Source organism: Vanessa tameamea, chromosome 14 (genome assembly GCF_037043105.1).
Source record: "Vanessa tameamea isolate UH-Manoa-2023 chromosome 14, ilVanTame1 primary haplotype, whole genome shotgun sequence".
Classification (NCBI taxonomy): Eukaryota; Metazoa; Arthropoda; class Insecta; order Lepidoptera; family Nymphalidae; genus Vanessa; species Vanessa tameamea.
In genome coordinates, this window is record NC_087322.1 from 7587233 (window position 1) to 7610452 (window position 23220).

The following is a 23220-nucleotide window of genomic DNA, read 5'->3' on the forward strand; positions in this document are numbered from 1 at the left end:
GGAGTTCGTCATATCCCATTTCAGCGACAAAAATGAAGGCATTCATGCTTTAAATGAGATCCTTGTGCTTGTGTACATAGCAACTAGTCGCAGAAAAAGTCTGACACTGTTACTTCAAGAAAAAGGAGGTAGACGTGCCATCTCATATCGCTCACTAGCAATCTGAATATATTTTTTTTTTACTAAGGATTTTTTTCTTTTGAGCTAAGTTTGAGCAACGTTTATCTGAGAAGCATAATTACATCTTTTTTTGTAAAAGACAGCGACAGCTAAAACTCTTAGCTATTTGTTGATTACGATGTCAAAGAGATTTCATCGAAGTTGATGAAGTTATTATGCCAATAGCAAAGTGACACAGACTACGTTGGCTGAGTTCCAACCGATACTGAAATAATAGTATTTCATTTGCGAGATAAAACTTTTCATAAAATATATTGTTTAGAATAAACAGTCATTATTGATATTTAAACCCTCGGCTGAATCATTGACGTCTAAACACATTGTCTTCATTTATTTACAATATTCATATTCAAATATTGGAGTTATTATAATATGCAATTAAAAGAGTAAAACTTGTTACCTATTATACTATATTATATATTGTATACATTACGATTCACATACATACATCAATTTATCCGTCCGTTACTATTTAAAACTCAGTTTATTTTTATAACGAGACCGCACTAAAGATGACCGACGACATTTGAAGCTTACCTATATTCTTAGTTATAAAAGTCATCGTGTGGTCCGTCGACCGAACATCACTCAATTTCCAATTACAACGTTGACCTTTAAATCAAATGTCAGAGAGTTCGATTTTATTAACGCATCGCCTACGAATAATTGTAAACACGAAGTAGTTGATTCGATTTATCGATTCTGATATGTTAATATTAACAATTCTATATACGATAAAATAAACCGCAAATAATCTACGTATGTATGTTGAATACATTAATATTGCGTATTATTTTGTACAAGATTATATTGATGATAAAAACGCTTGGAGTTAGCATTCGTTCATTTTCACACGGAGTCATTGAATGTAAGTATGATCATTACATATATCGCAACAGAAACGACTGAATTTCATGTAGTTTCTTTTCAGAAGAATCTAGATTTCGAACATGGAATTTATCCTTACTGGTACAAAATATATTTATTAATTTTTGAAAGTTTAGATTCGTAACTGATTATAAACATTATTATTTTATATGAATAAATTGATTCTAAATTACCTTACATTCAACATTAGCAGTTGTCATATCGAGGTCATACATACAAAAATAAAATAGCAATTAAAGATGCACTGTACGTTGTTATTAGATGTAAACAAAATAGTTTTATTGGCGAGCGTAGCTAACAATATTAGTGTAACAATATTACACGCAAATTAAATAGCACATATAAATAAGTAATAATGTTATTTAATATTAATTAAACGTGAAAAATGCATTAAAGGAGGTAAGCATATAGAATTAAACAATTAACAATACTAATCGTTGAAAGGTTTGATAAAATGTTTTTGTATGAATGATTTTTAAAGGTCAAAAATTTAATAAATACATTAGGTAACAGTGGCATAGCACTTAAAAACTAAAATGAGTAATAAATTTGACAAAACATTTAAAAGAGTATATGAAAGCTTTACTTGGTGGTAGGGCTTTGTTCAAGCCCGCCTGGGTAGGTAGCAACCACTCATCATGTATCCTACCGCCAAGCAGCAATACTTTGTATTTTTATGTTCCGGTTTGAAGGGTGAGTGAGTCAGTGCACAACAGGAACAAGGGACATAATAACTTAGTTCCCAAGGTTGGTGGCGCATTGGAAATGTATGGAATGATTAAAATTTCTTACAGCGCCAAAGTCTATGGCCGGTGGAGACCACTTGACATCATGTGGCCCATGTGCCTACATATTCCATAAAAAACAAAAATAATAAGTCAACAGTAAATATAAAATGGGTTGTAATAGATGGAAAGTAAAATTAGTATTGCAAAATATTACAAAATAGCTAGAATCAAAAAAGAACTAGAGTGACAATTACTGTGAAATCAATATGTATTTACCCTTTGTTTAGAAAATAATCATAAGTATTGTCAGGTCATATAATGTACGTCTATAAAATCTGTGCTCTCAATAGCGAACGACGTAACTCATGTTACTGGTCGTTGAACAGGCGGACTGCTCCCAATACATAAATAAAATCCTTGTCACGAGTGTCAGGGTGTATGTAAACGCATGTTCTATATGTGTCTATAGCATTAATTCATCGAAAAATAACTATTTTAACATTATGATAAATATGTTTGCACGTATATTGTATAAATATTATGTCTTTTGGAAATGTATCTTATTCATTTATTCTTGTAATTCCTCGCATTTCATACACATATAATTATTAATTAAACCAACTCTTTTTAAATAATAATGCGCAATTTTATCTTAAAAAAAGAAGCGCTACTTTTTTTCATCACATTCTTCTTGCTGAAATCCGGGACCGTAGCGAATGAGTACGAACTAGGAACCATCGAATTGCATGTTAAGTAACTCGGTACACTTTGTGGCAACCATATCCCGCAGTGAATTTTGCCGAGCGATGAATACGATGTTCTATCAACACACTGTTAGCTCGCATGACTGCTTTACATACATATACGGCGCCTTGATATTTAATATTTTGATTTTGACTAATTTTGAATATTTTATCATTTTATTTTAGACTTCATATTGTTATTTATTCCCATAGATAAATATTAAAATTATATATATCTTTATAAAAAAACGACATATTAAAAATGGGTGATGGCTATCAAAAGGCAAGTTATTGCTTCCGAGGAAAATAACAAGTTTTAATTACAAGGGAAAACCGTAGTAGATTATCTAAATTCAAGGTTATAGTTTTGATGAGGGTTTGCAAAACGTAACCGGTTTAACCATGAAACAATAAAATAATTAATTTCAATGATTTTACGTTAAGCTTTAGTACGAAATAAAATTTAAATTTGTTCGTTTTTAATTTACATCCTTACGATAATAATATCGAGACAGCTGATTATAAATACATGCGATTATTATCGATTTACAGAACAACACTTTTGTTAGATAGTATTAAATTATAACACAATATCAAGGTTATACACGTAACTTTCAATTACGTCATATATGGTAATGTCTAGCAAGTGTTTTAGGGCGAGGTCACAATATGTGTGCTGAGGTAATAATAAGCGAGTCCAGTTATTATGTCAGATATAAAATATTCTGTCCAACTGTTAACGTTTTTGTTTTGTGTCTTAAATATGAAGTGATGATTCACAATAAATACAAAAATAAAAATGTTTCTTGCTTAAACTTTTACAAATGAGGCTATTGTGAAAATTAGCCATCTTGTGGTCTCTATTTTTCTTCACTCAAATAGTCCGATGGGACGGTAATTCGTCAGAACCAAGCGCAGAATCAAATTATGCGTGTTATTCTTGACCGAAAACCCCAAACTTTTGTTGGCTCGACCACGAATTTGAACCCTAAAACCACTACTAGCCAGGTAAATCAGAACAAATATTTTAAAAATATTTATAATATCATCTTATGGTAATTGCTCACCTTTGATCTTGCACATTAGCAGTGTTAAATGCATATGCTATACCTTTCAAGTAGACATGGAGCCTTCACTTCATGATTAGTTAAGTGTGTATAGTCAATTTGAGAAAGGTCACGATCTTTGGTACAATACTAATTAAATTGTATCTTATTATTTACATAATTACTCAAACGGTGCTGCAAAGTAGACACTTTTTAATATTATCAGATGTCTATGGAATATTTCCCTCGTCGTCACGCCAAAATTAAGAATAAGGTAAAAGTTTAGTATAATGAAACAGATGTTTGACCTAAATAGCGAGTGACGTTGTTGTAATAAACTGATGGTCAATGATAATTTAGTTCAAACGATAAGATTGAGACGTTAGCCTTCAGGGTTAGCAGATAATAAGTCATATCGGTTACATTAGCTAAGTACTAGCTGAACCTGCGTCTTACTTACAAATACCTAGTAAATCATATCTATTTATAAATATTGCTTTTCAAATTGGCACTAATTTTAAAACAATAAAAAAATGTTTTGTAAGATCACGTTATCTTTAATTTCATTATCATTTTATGAAAAATTTTTTGCTTTGCTTCTAAACATGAATAGTTTAATTGAAATACAAAAAAACGAATAATCGTACGATTGTGTAACACAAATTTCTTTCTTCTTTTCTTTCGTCTTTCGGATTAATAATATCAGAATTTTTATTATCCCCAATGAAAGTAATATGAGTACATACCTTTAATAAAGAGAGCATGTCTTATAAAAAGTGATAACCCATAAAATCTTCGAGAGCAATTCTGCTGTGACATAAGTAAGCATTGCGTTGTGAATATAGAGCATTGCTGTAGAGCAGGCCAAGCAACGTTATTGACGGTCTTCGATATTAATTTTGAATTCCAAGTTCCGAGTTGTCACTGACATACAAGGCAGCCAATAAACTTTTTAGATTAAAATTAAAAATAAAATTTGTTTCTTTGATTTTGAAAATTGATTTTTATGAAATTAGTATCAAAAATATATAATAAATCAGGATGATTTAATGATAATTTATTATTATGTTGACTGTTCATTCAAGGCGCACCCGCCGTTATGGTATCGGCGTGCATTAACAAATATAATGTAATTTATATATTTTTTTCGCAGTCTTTCTTCTTAAATCTTAATCATATCAGAATCTAAGACATCTTGTGAGCACGAGAGTCACCCATATTAATGCACGCCGATAATTTGGCGTTGAGGGGCGCGCCTCTGAGAGTAAATAGGTTTAATTATAATACATTAGTCTTTTAAAAATAACGAATCTTATACTTACTTACTTATTTTTATTACCGTAGCGATCTGCTTTTTTTTTCAATTTTTATGTTTACAATACAGTTTCTGGACTGATGAAAGGAACATTCATTGTATTGTACTTAATTCACAATATATACGCTGGTATGTCCAAGAGAATTGATTAAATTTTTGTGTTACTGCCTTATGAATATCGCTAAGGCTTTACAGAAAACAAGGTCACATTGCTAACGAGAGCACAGTTACAACTGTAAAGCACAATTAAATAGTATAGAGGATTTCAAAACTAAAGGATAAACAATGTTTGAAAAAAGATTGATAGATGGAAGTTTAGGAAGTAAACTACTTACTACGCGCTACGATACAAAATGCCTTGTTTAATTGGCGTTATCATTATTTAACATTAAACCCAATTATAATTTGATTGTACTTTGTTTTAAAATAAGTACCAAATACGTTTGCTATTAATTATAATTTAATTAAATTTCGAAATCCTAAGCTATCAAACATGCAACAATTATGTAAAGTGTGCAACTGGAAAAACACAATTTAATTAAGAAGCAAATCAGCGTCTTAGAGTCGCATCACTGACATAATTTTTAGTGATAATGATTTCAAACAATTTCAAACGTTAATTCGGGGAGAAAAGAAAATTACCTTTCACGTCGTCGAATAATGAAAATATCTCTTGTGAAACCTGTTTAACTTTCAAATTAAAAAAGGCATGCATTTTATATTTAATAAAATAAAAAAGTCCTTGAAGCGATAGAGTTGGCGGTGTCCCAGGCTCCCTTTGAAATATGATATAGGTCACGCGTGCCATGAGCTATCCCCGTTTCGCGCTACCAGGTGAACTCTGCCGAGAGCTAGCGCTATGATTTAGCACAGTAAGTAAACTTAAGAACACTCTAAATTCATATTATCAGTTTAATTCGAATACCAACGTAAGAGCTGAACATAATAGAAGCAGCACTTTTTAAACAAAAAGTAAGTCTACTGTTTCCGTTGGATAAAGTGATTTGCTCGCGACCCGTGCTCATTTCTTTATGGAAAGAAGCCAAACTGTAGAAAATACACCCTTCCGTACAGCTATAATAGTCTCTTAACGTTTTCTTAGTAAAATGGGGTCAGAAGATCACTGCATTATTGCAACATGAGATTGTGTCGGTGAGTAGAATACAGGATAAAAAAAATAACGAAATGATGGCAGCTGCTGCTCCGACTGGGCCAGGTGCAATATTCACACTCCTCACTTTGAAGAAGTCTCTTTCCCTGGCAACCATTACAATATAAAAACGCGTTCCAATTTATGATTTAGAATTAACGTGACTATTTTCGTATTTATCGTTATCTAATCTAACATTCGAACTTTAAATCTGTTTTACGACTGTTTTCTAAGAATATGCGGTTGAACAACGCAAAATTCCAGATTAATATGTATACGACAATACATTTAGGTCAACACTAAGTTATTGTTGTTATGTAAAACACAACATCTTCGTGTTTTGCTAGCGTGTCAATTTTAATACTTTGACAAAAATAACATAACGATATACGGATATAAATAGCATTCAGATTCAGACATACATATAAATACTCTTGTCGACCTAAATTAACTATTCAGAAGTAATAGATGTCACTAACCTATATAAACGAGTTAAATTCAATATCTCTGTGCAGAGTCTATAGAAATTTACAATGCTTAGTGTAAAGTAAGACTACTTACTATAATTCTCTTATAAAATGAGCAGATACGAGCAAAGTTTCGCTATGTGCGCACGTTAGTCATTTCATCAGATACAATGAGTGCTCTCGCATCAGCCATGAATGCACCGATCTCATTATGCCGACAGAGTGATGAAAAGCGAGCGTCAGCTAACAAAATACGGCACATAAATGGGACGCGCAGCAACCCTATTGTTTCGCGTTTTGTTGTACGTATGGCAATATCAACATATCGGTAGCACAAGGTCGAATATTTTACAATAATGAAACAAAAAGCGGTCTGATTGTTGAAGGTATTTTTGTTATAAATATCGACCAGTTTATGGACTGTCATAATATAATGATATTATTTTATGATTGCTGACTCCACTCATAAAAGCTCCGAGAGAGTTTCAGTTCGAAATAAAAGTGAAATTATGCAGTGCAATTAAAACAATACAAAGAAACTTTAAGCTTTTGTCTCGAGGTTCTTTCAACTTTTTTTATCATTATTTTTTATATTTATCAAATCAACAAACCTGAGCCGTCTAACAAACACTAATCTAAAGCGAATAATTTTCACACATAATCACAATTGATATTTATTTAACTTTGAAGAAATTTAATTATGGATCGTCACCTTTCATAGTACAATGAATAGTAAAAGTAAATCGATTGACAAAACTAAATTGAATCGTTAACCGTTCCGTGATAGTCGCCAGTCTGTCCACGTACGACACGAGCGGAAGTAAAGTGATTGCGGAGATGACGTCACAGCTCCGCCCGCGACCTTCTCCTAGCGGATATTAATCATCCAGTGTCGATGGTGCAGGCGGTTGTCCCACAACAAGGGTATTTAACATATCATGCGGGAATTGACGTTTAAGCTGAAGCTATATGGTTTTAACCTAAAGACTATTTATTGTATTTAATTGGAAAAATATGTACATATATTTCATTTTTTTCAATTTAGGTTACGGAACATCCAACAAAATATTAATTATATTTTTAATATAAGTAACGGAAACATCGTTCGGAGTAAATGGTTATTATATACTTTAATTATTACAAGCAATTCACAACGAAATCTATAATGTAACACAAATTAGAAAATTCGACGTTTCATTTCACGATCTTCGCCTCCGATATAATACGAACCAATGACACTGACTAACCTTCGCAGTAGAATTTTTCCAGTCCGAAATTGGAATTAGTTGGCACGCAATGAAGCATGAACTGCGTAGCGCCTCTTAATAATTTTCAGAACAGTTAAAACTCGTCTGGCGCGTAGTAGTATGCAGACTAATAGCTTTTACTAGACAGGATATTATAGTCGTCTGCGATAAATTTTCTACATGATAACTCATTGAAATGGAATTGATAGCTCCCATTAATATTCTGAAGTTATATCCTACGATTCGCAGAGCATTCATAATTAACAATGTAAACAAAAGATTATTCATCTTGGAACTTACCTACTCGAAAATAATTTTCTATTCCACATTCTGAATTATTTATACCAAAAGATAGTAAGAATTTAAATCAAAGTTCAATATTGTATAATAAATATCTTAAACTCGGTCTGTTATATAAATCTTCATATTTAAGAGCAAAAAGGTTTTGTTTAGTGGCGCGAAAAATGGATAGATAATGGATAGGAATTAAACCCTTCTACAGATAACGATCTAGAACAGTGATTCCCAAAGTGGTCCAGGTGGACCCCCAGGGGTCCACGGGAGACTTGCTGGGGGTCTACGTAGGCGTGAATAAAAAATGGGAGTCCATAAGATGTTAATGGGGGTCCTCGAAAATTTATCTGCTTTTAATAGTAAAGAGCAAAAATGTAAGCATAGTTTTTATAAGTGCCTACCTACATTGTTTTAAGTACCTAACTAAGCAGATAATATTTTAATAAGGCAAGCGACTGTTACTTGTACAAATTTGCGTATTCGATATTACGTACAATTTCGTGTACAGACTTGCAAAGCGCTGTCCACCGACAATGCTTAATGCTTGTTCAGACATGAACTTGATCACCACTATAAATACTTGATGATAGAGGTACCTTTTTTTTTTTTGTCATCAGTTTGAGAGAATCACTAACAAATTCATTGATTTTAATTGCTGAAATACTCGTAGGGTTACTAAGGATAGAATTAAAAGCACTAATATTAAACAAATTTAAATTTAGTTCATATTTTATTGTTTCTCTCAAACTGTGGTTACGGACACTTGCCAATAGGTGGTCCACGAGAAAAATAAGTTTGGGAACTACTGATCTAGAACACATTGATATTTGAATACCTTTTACACTAAGCTGCACCGAAAGGATCTTTATGAATAGTCATGCAGTATATTTGCATATTGTTGTTAGTCGCATGAAGCTAAAAGCAAATAGAGAATGTGGCAGTAGCCGAGTGCAACAAGAGCTTGTCCTGCACTTAACGCCATGAACACTAATCTAGATTGCGGCTTAAGAGCAATCCACGTTGTGGACAGACATACGAGCATCCAAGCAATTAAGTATTTTATCTTATTGTTTTTATATACGCGTCAATACTACCGTTTCATTCAATATAATCAATAAAAATCAAGTTTGAGATAAATTGATTATGAGAGCTTTAAAAAATATCTAGCTGTACTGCGTTGTTAATGACAATATTTATTAGACTGTTTACGCGAACAATGTACGAATGGCCTTAAAAAGACTTGTACAACGCAAATCTTAAGGACAGACTTCGCTGCGCAGCGATGAGTCACAACGGCGTTCCACGTGACTACAAGGTGAAGCCCGAACAACCGGCACAAATAAAGACGTCCACGAGGTACCATCAAGGGCGCCAAATATACTTTTGTAAAAATTCTAAGCTGAGTCAATTAATAATGATGTTCATTACTATTACATTAATTGCTGATGTAATGCTATTTAAAAACAAAATATTTAAGTTTGACATATATTGAATTATATTTATATTGCGTATATTTCCAATATTGCCATTTAAGATTAAGTCGCCGTCGTAATACTCCAAACTAATATCATGAATTACAGTGAAGGCACAACGCCTCGATAAATGGCTAGCATCTGGCATCCCAAGATAAGAGTGAAGACGCCAATGTTTACTTAAAATCGATACGGAATCACAAAATGGTACTGCGTCAGATCCTATACTATATACGCAATGTGTTATGAAATATTTAAACCTAAAGACTATTTGATTAGTGATAAATTAAAAAAAATATATTACTTCTGACACCTGATTCTAATTATGTGTCAAGAAGCTAGCTGTAAAAAACACTAATAATATTTGTAAAACAAAACACCAATGTGGACGGGTTATTTTTTTACCAACTCGGAAGCGCTTCCGGTTGCGGTAATGAATAGGATGACAGCAGTTTGATGTTGTTTGTTTTGAGTAAAAGTAAAGTCATCGTTTTACAAAATAATACGTAACCAAAAACTATAAAAGTACAATACTATACCACAGGATAGTGAATAGGAAGGTTTCGAGGTACTCCCCCAACTTTACTTGCAGTTTCATTTACCCTCTATAACGGTACCGGCCATTGTTTAATAATAATAATAATAATAATAAATAATTATCAATAAAACCATGTATACGTACCTAATATAATAATATTTATTGATTCAATTATTTTTCAAGCCAAAATCAGTTGTAATTACAAAACTGTATAAGCATATTGCGCAGAACAAACCATTTATTGTGTAAAGTGCGTACTGGTTACTAAACAAATAATTATACATCCGCGTTTACTTTTTACGAAATAATGCCTTAATTATACGTATTCTCCTCTATAATATATAACTTGAGTTCACACACATTAAGTACGTAATTTTATGGGAACTCTATGTGTTATTCTTTGCAACTTAAGTGTGACATCGAAGTAAGAATATTAAGATTAGATATGATATGATGGCCTTACGTTAAAAAAATATATTTTGATTATCGTATTTCGAAAGACTTCTTATTTAAATATATGAAATGTAGTCACCAATTTAATTGATTATATACAATTATAAGTTCAATATATAATATTAAATGATCTACAGCGTATTTTTACGCGAATACAAAATTAAATGATGTGACACGTACATGTTTACCGCTAATTGAAGTTTATTTGGATTGATTAAACATTGCCAGGTGACGTTTAAATTAAAATATCAATTTTTATTTAAAATACTAATAAATTGGGCACAACCACATATCGTACCAGTTATTTAAGTTAAGTAGGTGAGGAAAAGACAGTAAGAATTAATATAAAATTTCGTTAAGAATTTAATTAAGGTAAATCTGTTGTACATATTTTAAATTGATGAAAAATAATCGATATTAACCACCAAGGGCATATCTCGAGAGAAAAGCTAGCTTATAAAAAAGATAAAAGAACCGATATAGAATAGTTCAGGAAACAGTGTTAAGAGGGCAATAAAGCCGGCTCCGTCATCTAGAGCTCTAGACCTGACCTTGCTCTTGAGGACTGGTTTCCGCGCCTACACCGGTCTCCTCTCAATATCTAATACGTTTCGACATATAAAATTCGCATTTTTGTATCGCAGGCAGTAAACATACTAAAAACGTGACTCATTCACAAATATTTCTATTTCATTGATAAACTTTGTGTAAATAACGTTCTATTGGTATTAAAAGTGTAATCTTATCATAACGAATAGACGAAAACAAATAACCTTTCAGAAAGACGATTAACTTGTTATTTTATTCAAATATATCAAAGATATGAGATATAGTGCGTCAATTATCATGAATATTACAAAAGTTTAGAACAATGATATGCTAAATATCGGATATCTAGTGAAAAAATATTTTACAAGTTACTGTTACTGCTACGGAGTTTATTTCATGTATACACGAGTTTTGAACTATTTTGAATGTCAAGGGTGATTGAGCTGTCAATGTTATTTTTAAAGTGTAATAATAATCTTCAGTATTTGGGAGAGAACTGAAATAAATTTTAATTTAGAAACTTTTCAAGACCATCAATACCAAAACCCCAGTTCAGATATTGACTTGATTCAAATAAAACATCCGTAAACAATAAACAGATATGTTGATCTAAAATTATTAACCAGAAAATGAAAACACACGAGCACATTCAATTGTAACGCAATAAAACAAAAACATAAAAATAGCTCATAGAGTCAAGTCTGTAATTCGCACAGGCTGAACAAATGCATCGACATACATACATACATACATACTGCGTTAGAAAATATATAATATCACACGAGAAATAATCCAATTGTTTTGCAATAGCAATCGTATCCAATGTTTCAAAAGCGGTAGATTTAAATGTTGATCAATACCTGACCGATTAAATTTTTGCCTTTCATGCAATCAATGTATGCGTTATGAAATTCTAGAGTAAATGGATATATACGTGAGTTGCAGCCGCATGTTACACGTCGCGAAATTGATTGTATAAGCAACACTTCCTGTTTTCTCAGACTTCGTTTACGAGTTACGTCTAATTTTAAATGCCGAGGCCACTCGACGCGTGTTTATTATCTAAATACTATTTACTGTTTCGTGTATTGAAGTCAATGTATTTTTCTAAATATATGTATATTAACTCAAAAATCGTTTAGATAACTCGTTATAGAAATAAAAATTGCTAAACAAAGTTGTATAAAGTGTAAAAACACGTAATTTTTGACGTTCACCGAAAGTAAACGTTAACAAAACATATCTTGCGAAAGTAAAACTTAGTAGCGCGGAAACCTAATCTAATGAAGTAATTATAGTGTAGCCGGCCAAGCTGATGATAGCGTAGTGAAAAATTGCCAATCAGACGCCCTTGGATTAAACTCTCAAGTCTGTAGCTTGTTTCATCAGCGTAATAATAATAAGTCACGCTTGAAAACGACAGACACTATGGAAAATTGAGCTTATATAAATAGTGTATTTTACGACTCAACGTATTAATTTATACAGTAATTGTTTCCAGTTGGTTAAATGAGACGTAAACACTAACAAACGGTTACAAAAATAACCTAACACTTGGAAACAAAGTCACTTGCCAATGGTAGATCTATTGTATATCCGTACATAAGATTTAAATTAGCTACACTAGAATACATTTGAAAGGCTAAATAAATTGTATGGATAAAGGTTTACTTCATATATGATTTCTTCGCGTATCGATATCCAGCAGACGAATGTCACGCGAATCATCGTGGTCTGTTGCACATGGGGTGTCGAAGTAAGGTTTCGAAAGCCATTTAATTAATTATAGTCTTAAAGTATACATCCCCTCCCTCTAATTAAACGCAAATGTTATAAAAAATATTGGTTTCTTATACCGTAGTAAATAACTTCCAGTGATCAACTATAAAAATTATGTTCACGCCATCAGAAGTAATGAAAGTACAACACTTATGTGTTTGTTAGAAGTTTCTCAAAGCGTAATGCTCTGCTTTGAACTTATAATATCGTAACAGTTGTATATATTTTTTTAATGTTACAAGCAGATATATATTAACACTTTTACTATGAATTAATAAAATACTTCAGACTAAAGTATATATATATATATATGTGTACCAATTATTAGTTACTATTAAAGTATCCGTTAGTATCGTCAGTAAAGAACCGAAATATCCTGACTGGAATTTAATAACCTACGATGCGGAACTCGTGTCCTTCGTTGACAATGAGTTTCATAACTTATATTTATTACTGCAGGTCAACGCCTGCTCAATCGTGACTAGAAAATAAAGGAACTCGCAAAAACTATAAAACTCAAAAAAAATTTTACTGTTCATTGATAAAACTCTGTTTGTAATTCGATTAAATACATTTTCGCGAGCACAGAAGTTGAAAAGCAATTATGTTAACTCTACTGAAGAAAATAAACAAAGGCGTCGCTTTACTTCATCCGACGAAATATTTAAAGTAAAACTTAAGCTCAAAGGTAAATTAAACATTTTAGTTTGAAAAAAGGTAAGTCATAAACGAGAACAATATATTTTTTAATTGCTTTTAGCAATGGCACAAAATTGTTACTAGTATACAGTAATATTAAAAGTAGATTATATTAATGAAAAAAAAAACAGGTAAAAGGTGAATTCCGCGAAAATATTACTTAACATCTAACTAATCCAGGGACCTTTGCTTACGATTACATTCAATATAACACGTGAGAGGCCTTCAATGCAATATGAATCTAAATTCTAAAAATAATTTCTTAAAATGTTTTTTCTTTTCTACTTCATCTCAAAATATATTATTGTGTCAAAATTATGAAGTTGTAGTCCTCAAAACTCCAGAACTAAGCCAACAAAGTCTTTGTGGCAATATCCACGATGCGGGTCGACGACGAAACGACGTCTTACTTCCGAACCCGACCAGTGGCACACATAGAACCATTCATCGAAATATAATATGCTATCTGCGACGATATCGCACGTTGCTAAAATTTACATTTAATAACATTTTCGATTGGAAGTAATTAACAAAAACGATCGAACCAAAGACGACGGAATCTACCAATTTAAATTATTTCACCTGCGATCGATTTAAACTCACTTACAATATAATTAAAAAAATATATTCAAAATGTGTCCTAAATTTAGCGGTCGAAAGGACACGATCATGTCATATTTGGTAGGGTAACTTCTGCCTCACTCAGACGGCACCCCTCGCACAAATCCATGTGACATGTACGTTGCCTCATGTATGTGTATTTATATTATAAGAATTCGTGTCTATCCTTGTATGCATTATTCAATGAATGAGAATACATTAGCAGTATTACAAAATATGCTGTTTTTTAGCATGTTTCTTGATTTATTGTTATTAAAATAATATAAACAAAACGTATTTTTTTTTCGTAATAAAATCAACAATTTATTAATCATATATACTTTAACACTACGTCATTTTCAGTGTTTGCTTAACAAATCGAAAATTACAAAGAACGTTTGTAATAAAACACAATTTACTTTGTATTATTCTCAGACAATAATGCAAGTTTGACGTTTTGTTAAAGGCGGAAAATTGTCAAGAACAATGTTTGACCATAATTTTTAATGTTATTAGTCATTCTGTCCGTAAATTAATATCCCTTTTGTTTGTGTTTACGTTCCCTTAATGAATCAATATTTTATCGGAAGGAAAAGATTGACTGTTTGATTAAGATTCGATTAATTATTTTTTTACAAATATTGAGTAACCTCAGATCAAATTTTCCGAAGTGATTGTTCTCTTAGATAAACAAGCCAACATTCGGCAAGAGTTTACCTTACAAGCAGTGTGGACTCTGCAATCGGCTCAGCTGTTAGTTCTATCGATCCGACGTCACTTCAGCGTAAAGTGCGTTACAATGGGGCGATAGGCATCAACAATAAAGACTAGTAGAGTTTTTTGCACTTCGATATTAGACACAAGCACTACACTGAGCGGCAAAAACCCAAAAATATCACTATTGCTGTCGCCACCTGTACGTTCATCCGAGAAATAACAGAGGAAACGTCTAATGTCACTATCAGTTTACGTTTCCGTGATAAGATATAATATCAGTATCGGATTAACATATAATCCGTACGGGATATGAATCGGCATATATGGAGTGATTGGCTTAACGTGAGTAAGACACGTGCGTTGTGTCCGCGGACGCGATCTCGACTGACGTAGGCGAGCCGCGACGCGGACGCCCGCCTCAGCTACGGAGTACGTACAGGGCTGATTCCGCCCACTGCGCTACGTAAAATCCAAACTACGATTTTTTACTTTAAAATAAGAAAAAGGTTAATTAAATTTGCAACGCAATACCCTATCCAAATGAATAAAATTGGAAAAGGTATTGTTAAAAGTAAAAAATTGAAATCAATTTAAATAAATAATTAAAACAGGAGTATATAATTTTCCGATAGTAAAATCATTATTAATAACTATATATATAATAAAAGATTTGTCACTTGAACCATAAAAATGTATCAATTGTAAACGTATTTCTTAATTACGTACAAAATCAATAAATATTGTAGGTACAAATAGGTAAGGGATTTGATTATTTATTATTACATTTATTTATACATGATTTTAAACATGTGTTTAAAAAAAGACCGTAAATTGTTACTTATGATTTTATTGTTAATTTAAATAATCTTAACTTTAAAGTAATCCTTAGCCTTATGGCTAGTCAGCTCAACAAAAGAAAACAATAACTAAACCCGGGTAAAAATATTGTGATTAGAATTGGGTGACATTACAAAAAGTTTCACAAGTTATATCGAAGTAGGCGAGCAAGTCTTTCGCCGCAAACTTGTACATATGTCCACCCTCAGAACAGAACATTATTGGAAGTCACATCGAATATATTTTAGTCTCTTATTAAGATTTAATAAAGTCCGCGATATTTTAATATTCAACTTATCATCACAAAGAACCAGAGTTTCCAAAGCTCCCCTGGAAATTTGTCAATGCCAATAAAAAAAATTATGTTAATAATATAAAACGATAGTAGTCTATAACTGAGCGATCAAAAACCACAGAAGATAGGAAACATCGGGTATGCAAAAACTTATTTTAAGTGCATAGTATAACAATAATTAGCAACAATACAAATGTCTTGCAAATAATACATAATACATTACACAACATTCATACAAACACACATTCCATCGATGAGTAACAAAACCAATTGGTTTTATATTATATGATTTACAATTTCTGTATTCTTACTCTGTATTCGGAATTCGAAAGAAAGCTTCAACTGAGAAGAAACTTCTTTAGCGTGAATAATTTACGGTAAAGATACGTAACGGCGAAAGGATAAGTGGTAACGACCTATTACGAGAAGAAGATCCTTTTCAAATATTAGTACAAGTATAAAAATTCTCGTGGATTCGTAGAATTGATTTCGAGATTGATTGAGTAGTGTCATGTGAACCCTTAGCAGCCGTATCTATAATTTTTCGAACCGAAATTGACGCATTTTCAACTAGACAATAATTAACAAAATTTGTATATTGTGTTCAAATTAATGTAGATTATGATTAATTATCTACTATTACAAGCTTATGTACTATTTTTTTTTTTTGTTTATTAAACATTAAATATTTATTTTATTTAATATTAAGACTCAAAAACATTAGTCGTTAGAACAATTCTACGACACGCTCTGGATATTTATTGCGACGCTTTAGTGATTTTATATTTTCAAACATTACAATTTATACTACTCCTTAAATTATCGTGCGTAGAAAATATCGAATCTGGTTTAAGCAACAAATATATGGAACCATTTTTCATACGTTATAATTAGACAATTTCTGAAAATGCGAAAAATCGCCAAAATTAGCAAAATGCATTGAAAAAACATCAATCAATTCATATAGTTCACGCGCAAAAAGAAACAAACGCCGGACAGATCAAACTAAAAACCATATATATGTTACAAATTTACTAATGTGAAGCAAAATTTTGCTGACATACTGAAAGCAATAAATCCCTAGTTAACAGCAAAACATACATAATATATGTCAGACCTACAAAGCATTTTATTCGTATTATTGCAGCGAGCAAACTAATTGGTGCAACATTACGGTTATTTGCATCAAACACAATGGAGCGTTCGGTACATATACATTTTAATATGCTAAAATCAAACGGCGTACAATTTTGATAATAATAGTAATATCTATAAATATTCTGGTACCGACATTATATACATATTTTTTTGTACATTTATTATGATATGTATGTATGATAAGTATCTTTATTTTATTATTTATCGTTTTATTACTTTATTATTGCGTACATCCGATTAAAAAAGCGAAATCTAAATTAGTTCACTCTGATGTCTATATCCCAATCTACTGGACCCAATTACGGATATGTAGATACTTATTATGGAAGATAATTCAAAAAGGGAAATTAGACTATTAAAAAAAATTATCATCCTGACTGATTAAGGCCACGGCAGCAAATCTTAATCAAATCAAATCAAATCAAGATTATTCAAGTAAACTTCACAACGAAGCGTTTTGGAACCGTCAATATTAAAATACTACCACCGTTTCGGAAAGCAGCCTCCAGCGAGAAGAAACGGCAAGAAACTCGCATAGTTGCTCTTTTCAAATAAAAAGATTAACAATGCAGTTTATTTACAATAATTAGTGTCCTGTGATGGACCCCGAGCCTAAATCCAGGCGTTTTTTTCTAAAAAGTACTCTTTTAATGAATAATATGACTTATTTATTAATTTAGTCTTAATAAACTTTTTAAATTTCGTAAATGGTAAATTGGTTACATTTCCCGGTATCTTATTATATATGTGTATACCATTGCCCAAAAACGTTCTCTTTACCGTATGCTAACGGAAAGTAGGGGTTACAAGTTTATTCTTATTTCTTGTATTAATAGTATGTATATTAGCTTTTGTATATTCTTCTGTATAAATATTATATTATCATAAATATATTGTGAAGCTGCCGTTAATACACCCTTTTCTTTAATTTTTTCACGTAATAATGTCCTAGAGCTAATATTGTAAATAGTTCGGATAGCTCTTTTCTGCAGAATAAATACTATTTCAATATCTGCTGCATTACCCCATAACAACATTCCATATGACATAAGACTGTGAAAATTACTTAAATAAACTAGTCTAGCAGTCCGTGAGTTTTCATATTGTTTTTATTGCATAAATGGCACTACTTAGTTTCCCTGCTAGGGCATACAAATGGATGCCCCACTGAAGTTTAAAGTCAAGGATTATCCCTAGAAAGGCCGTCGACTCAACAAACTCAAGCCTTTCATTATTCAAAATGACGGCAGAAGAATTTGATTTGACATTTGGCAGAAACAAAATACATTTAATCTTTTTTGCATTTAGTACCAAATTATTTATGTCAAACCAACCAAGAACCCGCGACAGAGCACTACTTACAACGTCATAGTTGTTTATTTTTCTGTCGAGTTTAAAAATAAGGGATGTATGTACAATGTCGCAAGTCTTATTTACAAAATAAGGTAAATCATTTATATATATTAAGAACAGGAGATGTCCTAAAATTGAACCCTGTGGTACACCCATTTGCGCCAGAGCGCCATTTGATTTTGCACCGTTAACAACAACCTTCAAAATTCTTTCATTAAGGTAGGAGGAAATTAATTTCAATGCAGGGCCCTTGATTCCATAATATTTAAGTTTTTCTAGAAGAATATCATGCCTAACGCAATCGAAAGCTTTTGATAAGTCACAAAAAACTTCAATAGCATTTTGTGACTTCTCCCACGCATCATAAATGTGCTCAACAAATGCTATACCCGCATCAGTAGTCGAGCGACCTTTAGTAAAACTGAACTGTTGAGAATGCAATAGCTTATTCGAGTTAAAGTATAACAACAATTAATTAAGCATGATTTTTTCAAAAATTTTACTTAATACTGGCAAAATAGAGATCGGTCTATAATTGTTTGGGTCATTTTTATCACCGGACTTAAATAATGGGAATACTTTACTTAATTTTAATAGATTTGGAAAAATACCGGATAGTATACATTTATTAAAGATGATAGCTAAACAAGGACCCAAGTCGACAATTACGTTGTTAATAATTGTAACTGATAGATATCATAGATCACTGGTTTTTTTTAAGATTTAATGATTTAAAATTTTTTAAGACATCGTAGGGAGACATAAATAAATGATTTACCTTATTTTCAAAAAAAAATTCTAACTCATTCTGGGGAACGTAACACTTAAGTAAGTCTAAGGCGTCATTGAATGACGCATTAAGTCCTTTAGTAGTATTCAAAGGAATATTAGAGAAATATTTTTCGAATTGGTTGGCCACATCTAAATCTTCACTTACAATATTCCCTTTTTTATTAAGGGTTAATTGCCCTGCATCAAACTTTATTCTGCCTGTCTCTAAACTTATAATATCCCAAGTAGTTTTCATTTTATTTTTAGATTTTAAAATTCTATTTTTAATATGCAACGAACGAGCTGTTTGACAAACTTGTTTAAATAACTTGGAATATTTTTTAACAAAATTGAGAAATTTATAATTACGATTATATTTCTTAACTTCATATAGCTCATATAATTTATTTCGACTTATATAGATACCGGTAGTGGTCCAGTCTGAGAACTGTATTTGATCGTTTAGATAAAAAGAATAAAATGAAATATTGTATTAAATTCGTTTTCAATTAATGTTAAAAGTGAATTATATAAAAAGTTGGGATCGTTTGAGCTAAAATTCAAATTTCGAAGGTTACATTGTATAGCGCTATTGAAGGTAATTAAGCCTTTGAAAGTAATTGGCCTACAAGTGATTTTCCGTTTCTTTTGTTTTTCTTTTATACCTATTGACACCATTTGGCCACAGTGATCCGATGTTAGGTTTGACAAGATTTCCTTATTAACGGCCTCACAATTACAAAACACGTTGTCTATACAGGTTGCAGAAGTAGCTGATATTCTTGTAGGTTCAGAAAACATTTTATTTAGGTTAAATGACTGAAATAAATTTATGAACCTTGTATTTATGGAAGATTGCACTAAAATATGAACCGCCCAGTACAAACACGCTTAAGGGCATCCTCCAGCACACATTCAAACAGGTTAAAATCTGATTGTGGAGGTCGTTACACGCACATTGCTATAGAATGCTCGGGTTCCACACATGTCATTGTTTTTTTTAATGTTAATAATTAATGTTAATAAATATATTAATGTTAATTAGAATTTTTATCAATATCAAGTAGTATGTCAATTGATTTTAAGACATCTTTTTTCCTAACTGATAAACTGTCTCCATATAAAATTATAATATTAGAATTTTCATTGTATTTAATTTGCTTAATTTGTTTATCATTTCAGTGTATGGTAGTCCTGGACTACACATATTAAGTACACTTTGCTTCAAATTATTGCTTAATAATTATCCCATCCCTTGGCCTACCTTGTCCGAATACATATATGTACGCACTAGGCTATGTGGGCTATTGGTATTTGCAGTGACACATTTCTGGGAAATGTTTTTGGTAATACTATTTTATGTTACAGTATGTGACTCATTGACCAGAGGAAGTGGTAGCAAAGTGTAAGCGGACTGACAATTACAATTTATTTGCTTAAAGGGGACTAGCTAACTACACAGAACATTTTATAGTTCACAAGTGTGCAGCTACGCAGGTGCAGTCGCATAATCTGACGGGACGGAAAATCCGGCATAACATACTTTCCGAGGCATTGGAGTTTACGCATTTCCAATCTCCAGACTTCGAGCTGTTACTGAAAATGTTTCGACATAAAAAACCCAATAACTTTCATCAGCCCGATCTGAGATTTGAACCTAGAACCTCGGGTTCAGTGGTCTTATAAAAAGTTACAAGACCAAAGAAGTTTTGCATTATAGCGCCATCTATCGAATCCCACGAAAACTTCTTCTGTTGTCAACGAAATTTTCCAAATATTTCAGATATTTTCTAGAATTTTGGCGTAAACAACGCAAAACACTTACTTGCGAATGTACGCATACTTTTATAAGCAAATATACTCTTTATCCTGTAAAACTTTCTAGTAAGATTAATAGTTTTAATTAAAATGAGCCATTTTCATTTAATTTTAATGAATAATTTGTACTTAACTCGTAATAAAAATAACAAATGCAAAGTTGTCATATATTAAGATCTTTGTAATATTAAAATAAACTAACTAAAAACCTTTCTGTCAGATAATTGAAAAATTAAACATCATGGAACTCATTTGAGCATTTTATGATTTATAATTTTCATTAGATATTCTATTCATATAAGAGGCTCGTTATAAAGCTCGTTAGCATAAAATTTCCTGAATTTTAATTTGTACTTACAAAAATATTAATAAAATATAGTGAGTCTATTTTTTTATATATACTAAATAGCTCTGTCGGTCACTAGTGATAAAGATAAGCATGAACTCGTCAATTAAAATACTGGTAGCATAGATACTTCATCTAACTGTTTCACTTTAAAGAGTTATTGTGTCAATGGTCTGTAGTTTTTTAAATTATTTATTAAGCTGGGAATCAGGCGCACATAATAAGGGTGTACATAATAATATTTTCCTTTATATTTATGTTATAAAACTCACCTTGAGCATAGTAAGTATCTTCTGCGAAAGCTCGTAGTCGAAGTTGGTGTACTTGGAGTCAGTCATGTCGTATATGAAAACGAGACCAGCTCGCTGTGTGTCGACTGACTGCAGCGCCACGTCCAACTGGTACACCACGCCCTGACACATACTTGTGAATAATTTGTTCTTATGTACTAACATTCCATACATACATATTACTATTGCATTATTAAATATAAAATTAGCAATGTATTCTACATTAAGAACTCCATATACGAAAATTAAAGTCCTGTTACCTGTTGTAATTATTCCTACAGTCAACTCAAATCACAAATATACACAAAAAATATATATGTTTATTAATATAAATGAAAATCGAGTAAAGAAGTTAAAAAAAAAAAAGTAAATTTAATAACAGGCAACTCATATTGCCCTTCAAAATAAAATAGTACTATACTTTAGTATACTTCTTTAAATTAATTAAAACAGAACATTTAATAGCCCGGGCAATCTAGACATTCGAAGTTACATAAATTTACAACAAGCTGAAAATGCTTTCACTTGTTCAAAACATAATTAAAATAATATTTAGAAGTTCCGAATCATTCCGGTACCTGATTTTTTTTTTATTTGAGGTCGAAGGTCGTAAAATATTTGGTATTTATAAATACATTTTTATAGAGAATTTTATAAGCTTCAATTTTTGTCTGAGGTAATTTTGCCATAAAACTTACCGTTTTCCTAAAAATTGTGAAAAAATATTTTTTATCGGGATTTCGAACTTTGACCTCAAATAAAAAAAAATCTAGGTACCGGAATGATTCGGAACTTCTGAATATTATGTTTTAAACAAGTGAAAGCATTTTCAGCCTGTTGTAAATTTATGTAACTTTACTCCTCTTTTTTGGTCTAATTTGACCGGACTATTAATACCATATTAATTTACTTTCTTATTAATTCATTTGTATGAGCCACCAGATTGTAATTGGTCACAACCGCCCATAGCACCACATCAAACATTGGCGCTGTTAAGAAATTTTTATGACTCCTTGCATCACCAATGCATCCAACCTTAGGAGACAAGATGTTGTCAATTGTGCCTACCGTTCAAACCGGAATACAAAATTAATTATTATTGCTCTTTGGCGGTAGAATATCTGATGAGTAGGTGATAATAACCCAGACGGGCTTGCACAAAGCCCCACCACCAAGTAGACGTTCTACACATTACAGTTCTACTAGTTTTCCAAAAATTAATGAATGTCTCTGTTAGAATTCATGTTAATAAGGCTGTTTCGATTAGATTCATGCTCGTTTAGAATATTGTTATCAATCTCTAAATATTATTTAATAAAAAATGGCAACTACCTGTAGGGTTGTCTGATGCGTGGTCAGCGCTGGGAAATGCTTGTTCGCCGTAAACACCGCAATCGCTGCCCCCGTCGCATCGCGCGTGGGCTAAAAAACCAAACTCATTACATATCGGTTAAAACTAATTTTACTAACAAATAATGTATTAATGC

At 31.7% G+C, this 23220-nt stretch overlaps 1 protein-coding gene across 2 annotated transcripts in view; it reads right to left on the bottom strand.

The window, feature by feature from the left end:
* The window catches only part of LOC113398826 (tyrosine-protein phosphatase non-receptor type 9), a 48415-nt gene that overhangs the window by 15389 nt on the left and 9806 nt on the right, over window positions 1-23220 (bottom strand). For both annotated transcript variants that reach the window (XM_026637766.2, XM_026637765.2), the window contains exons 3-4: window positions 23066-23155; window positions 21716-21856 (exon numbers count right to left, since the gene is read on the bottom strand). In XM_026637766.2, the coding sequence (XP_026493551.2) occupies window positions 21716-21856; window positions 23066-23155 (231 nt within the window). The remainder of the gene's footprint in view (window positions 1-21715; window positions 21857-23065; window positions 23156-23220) is intronic.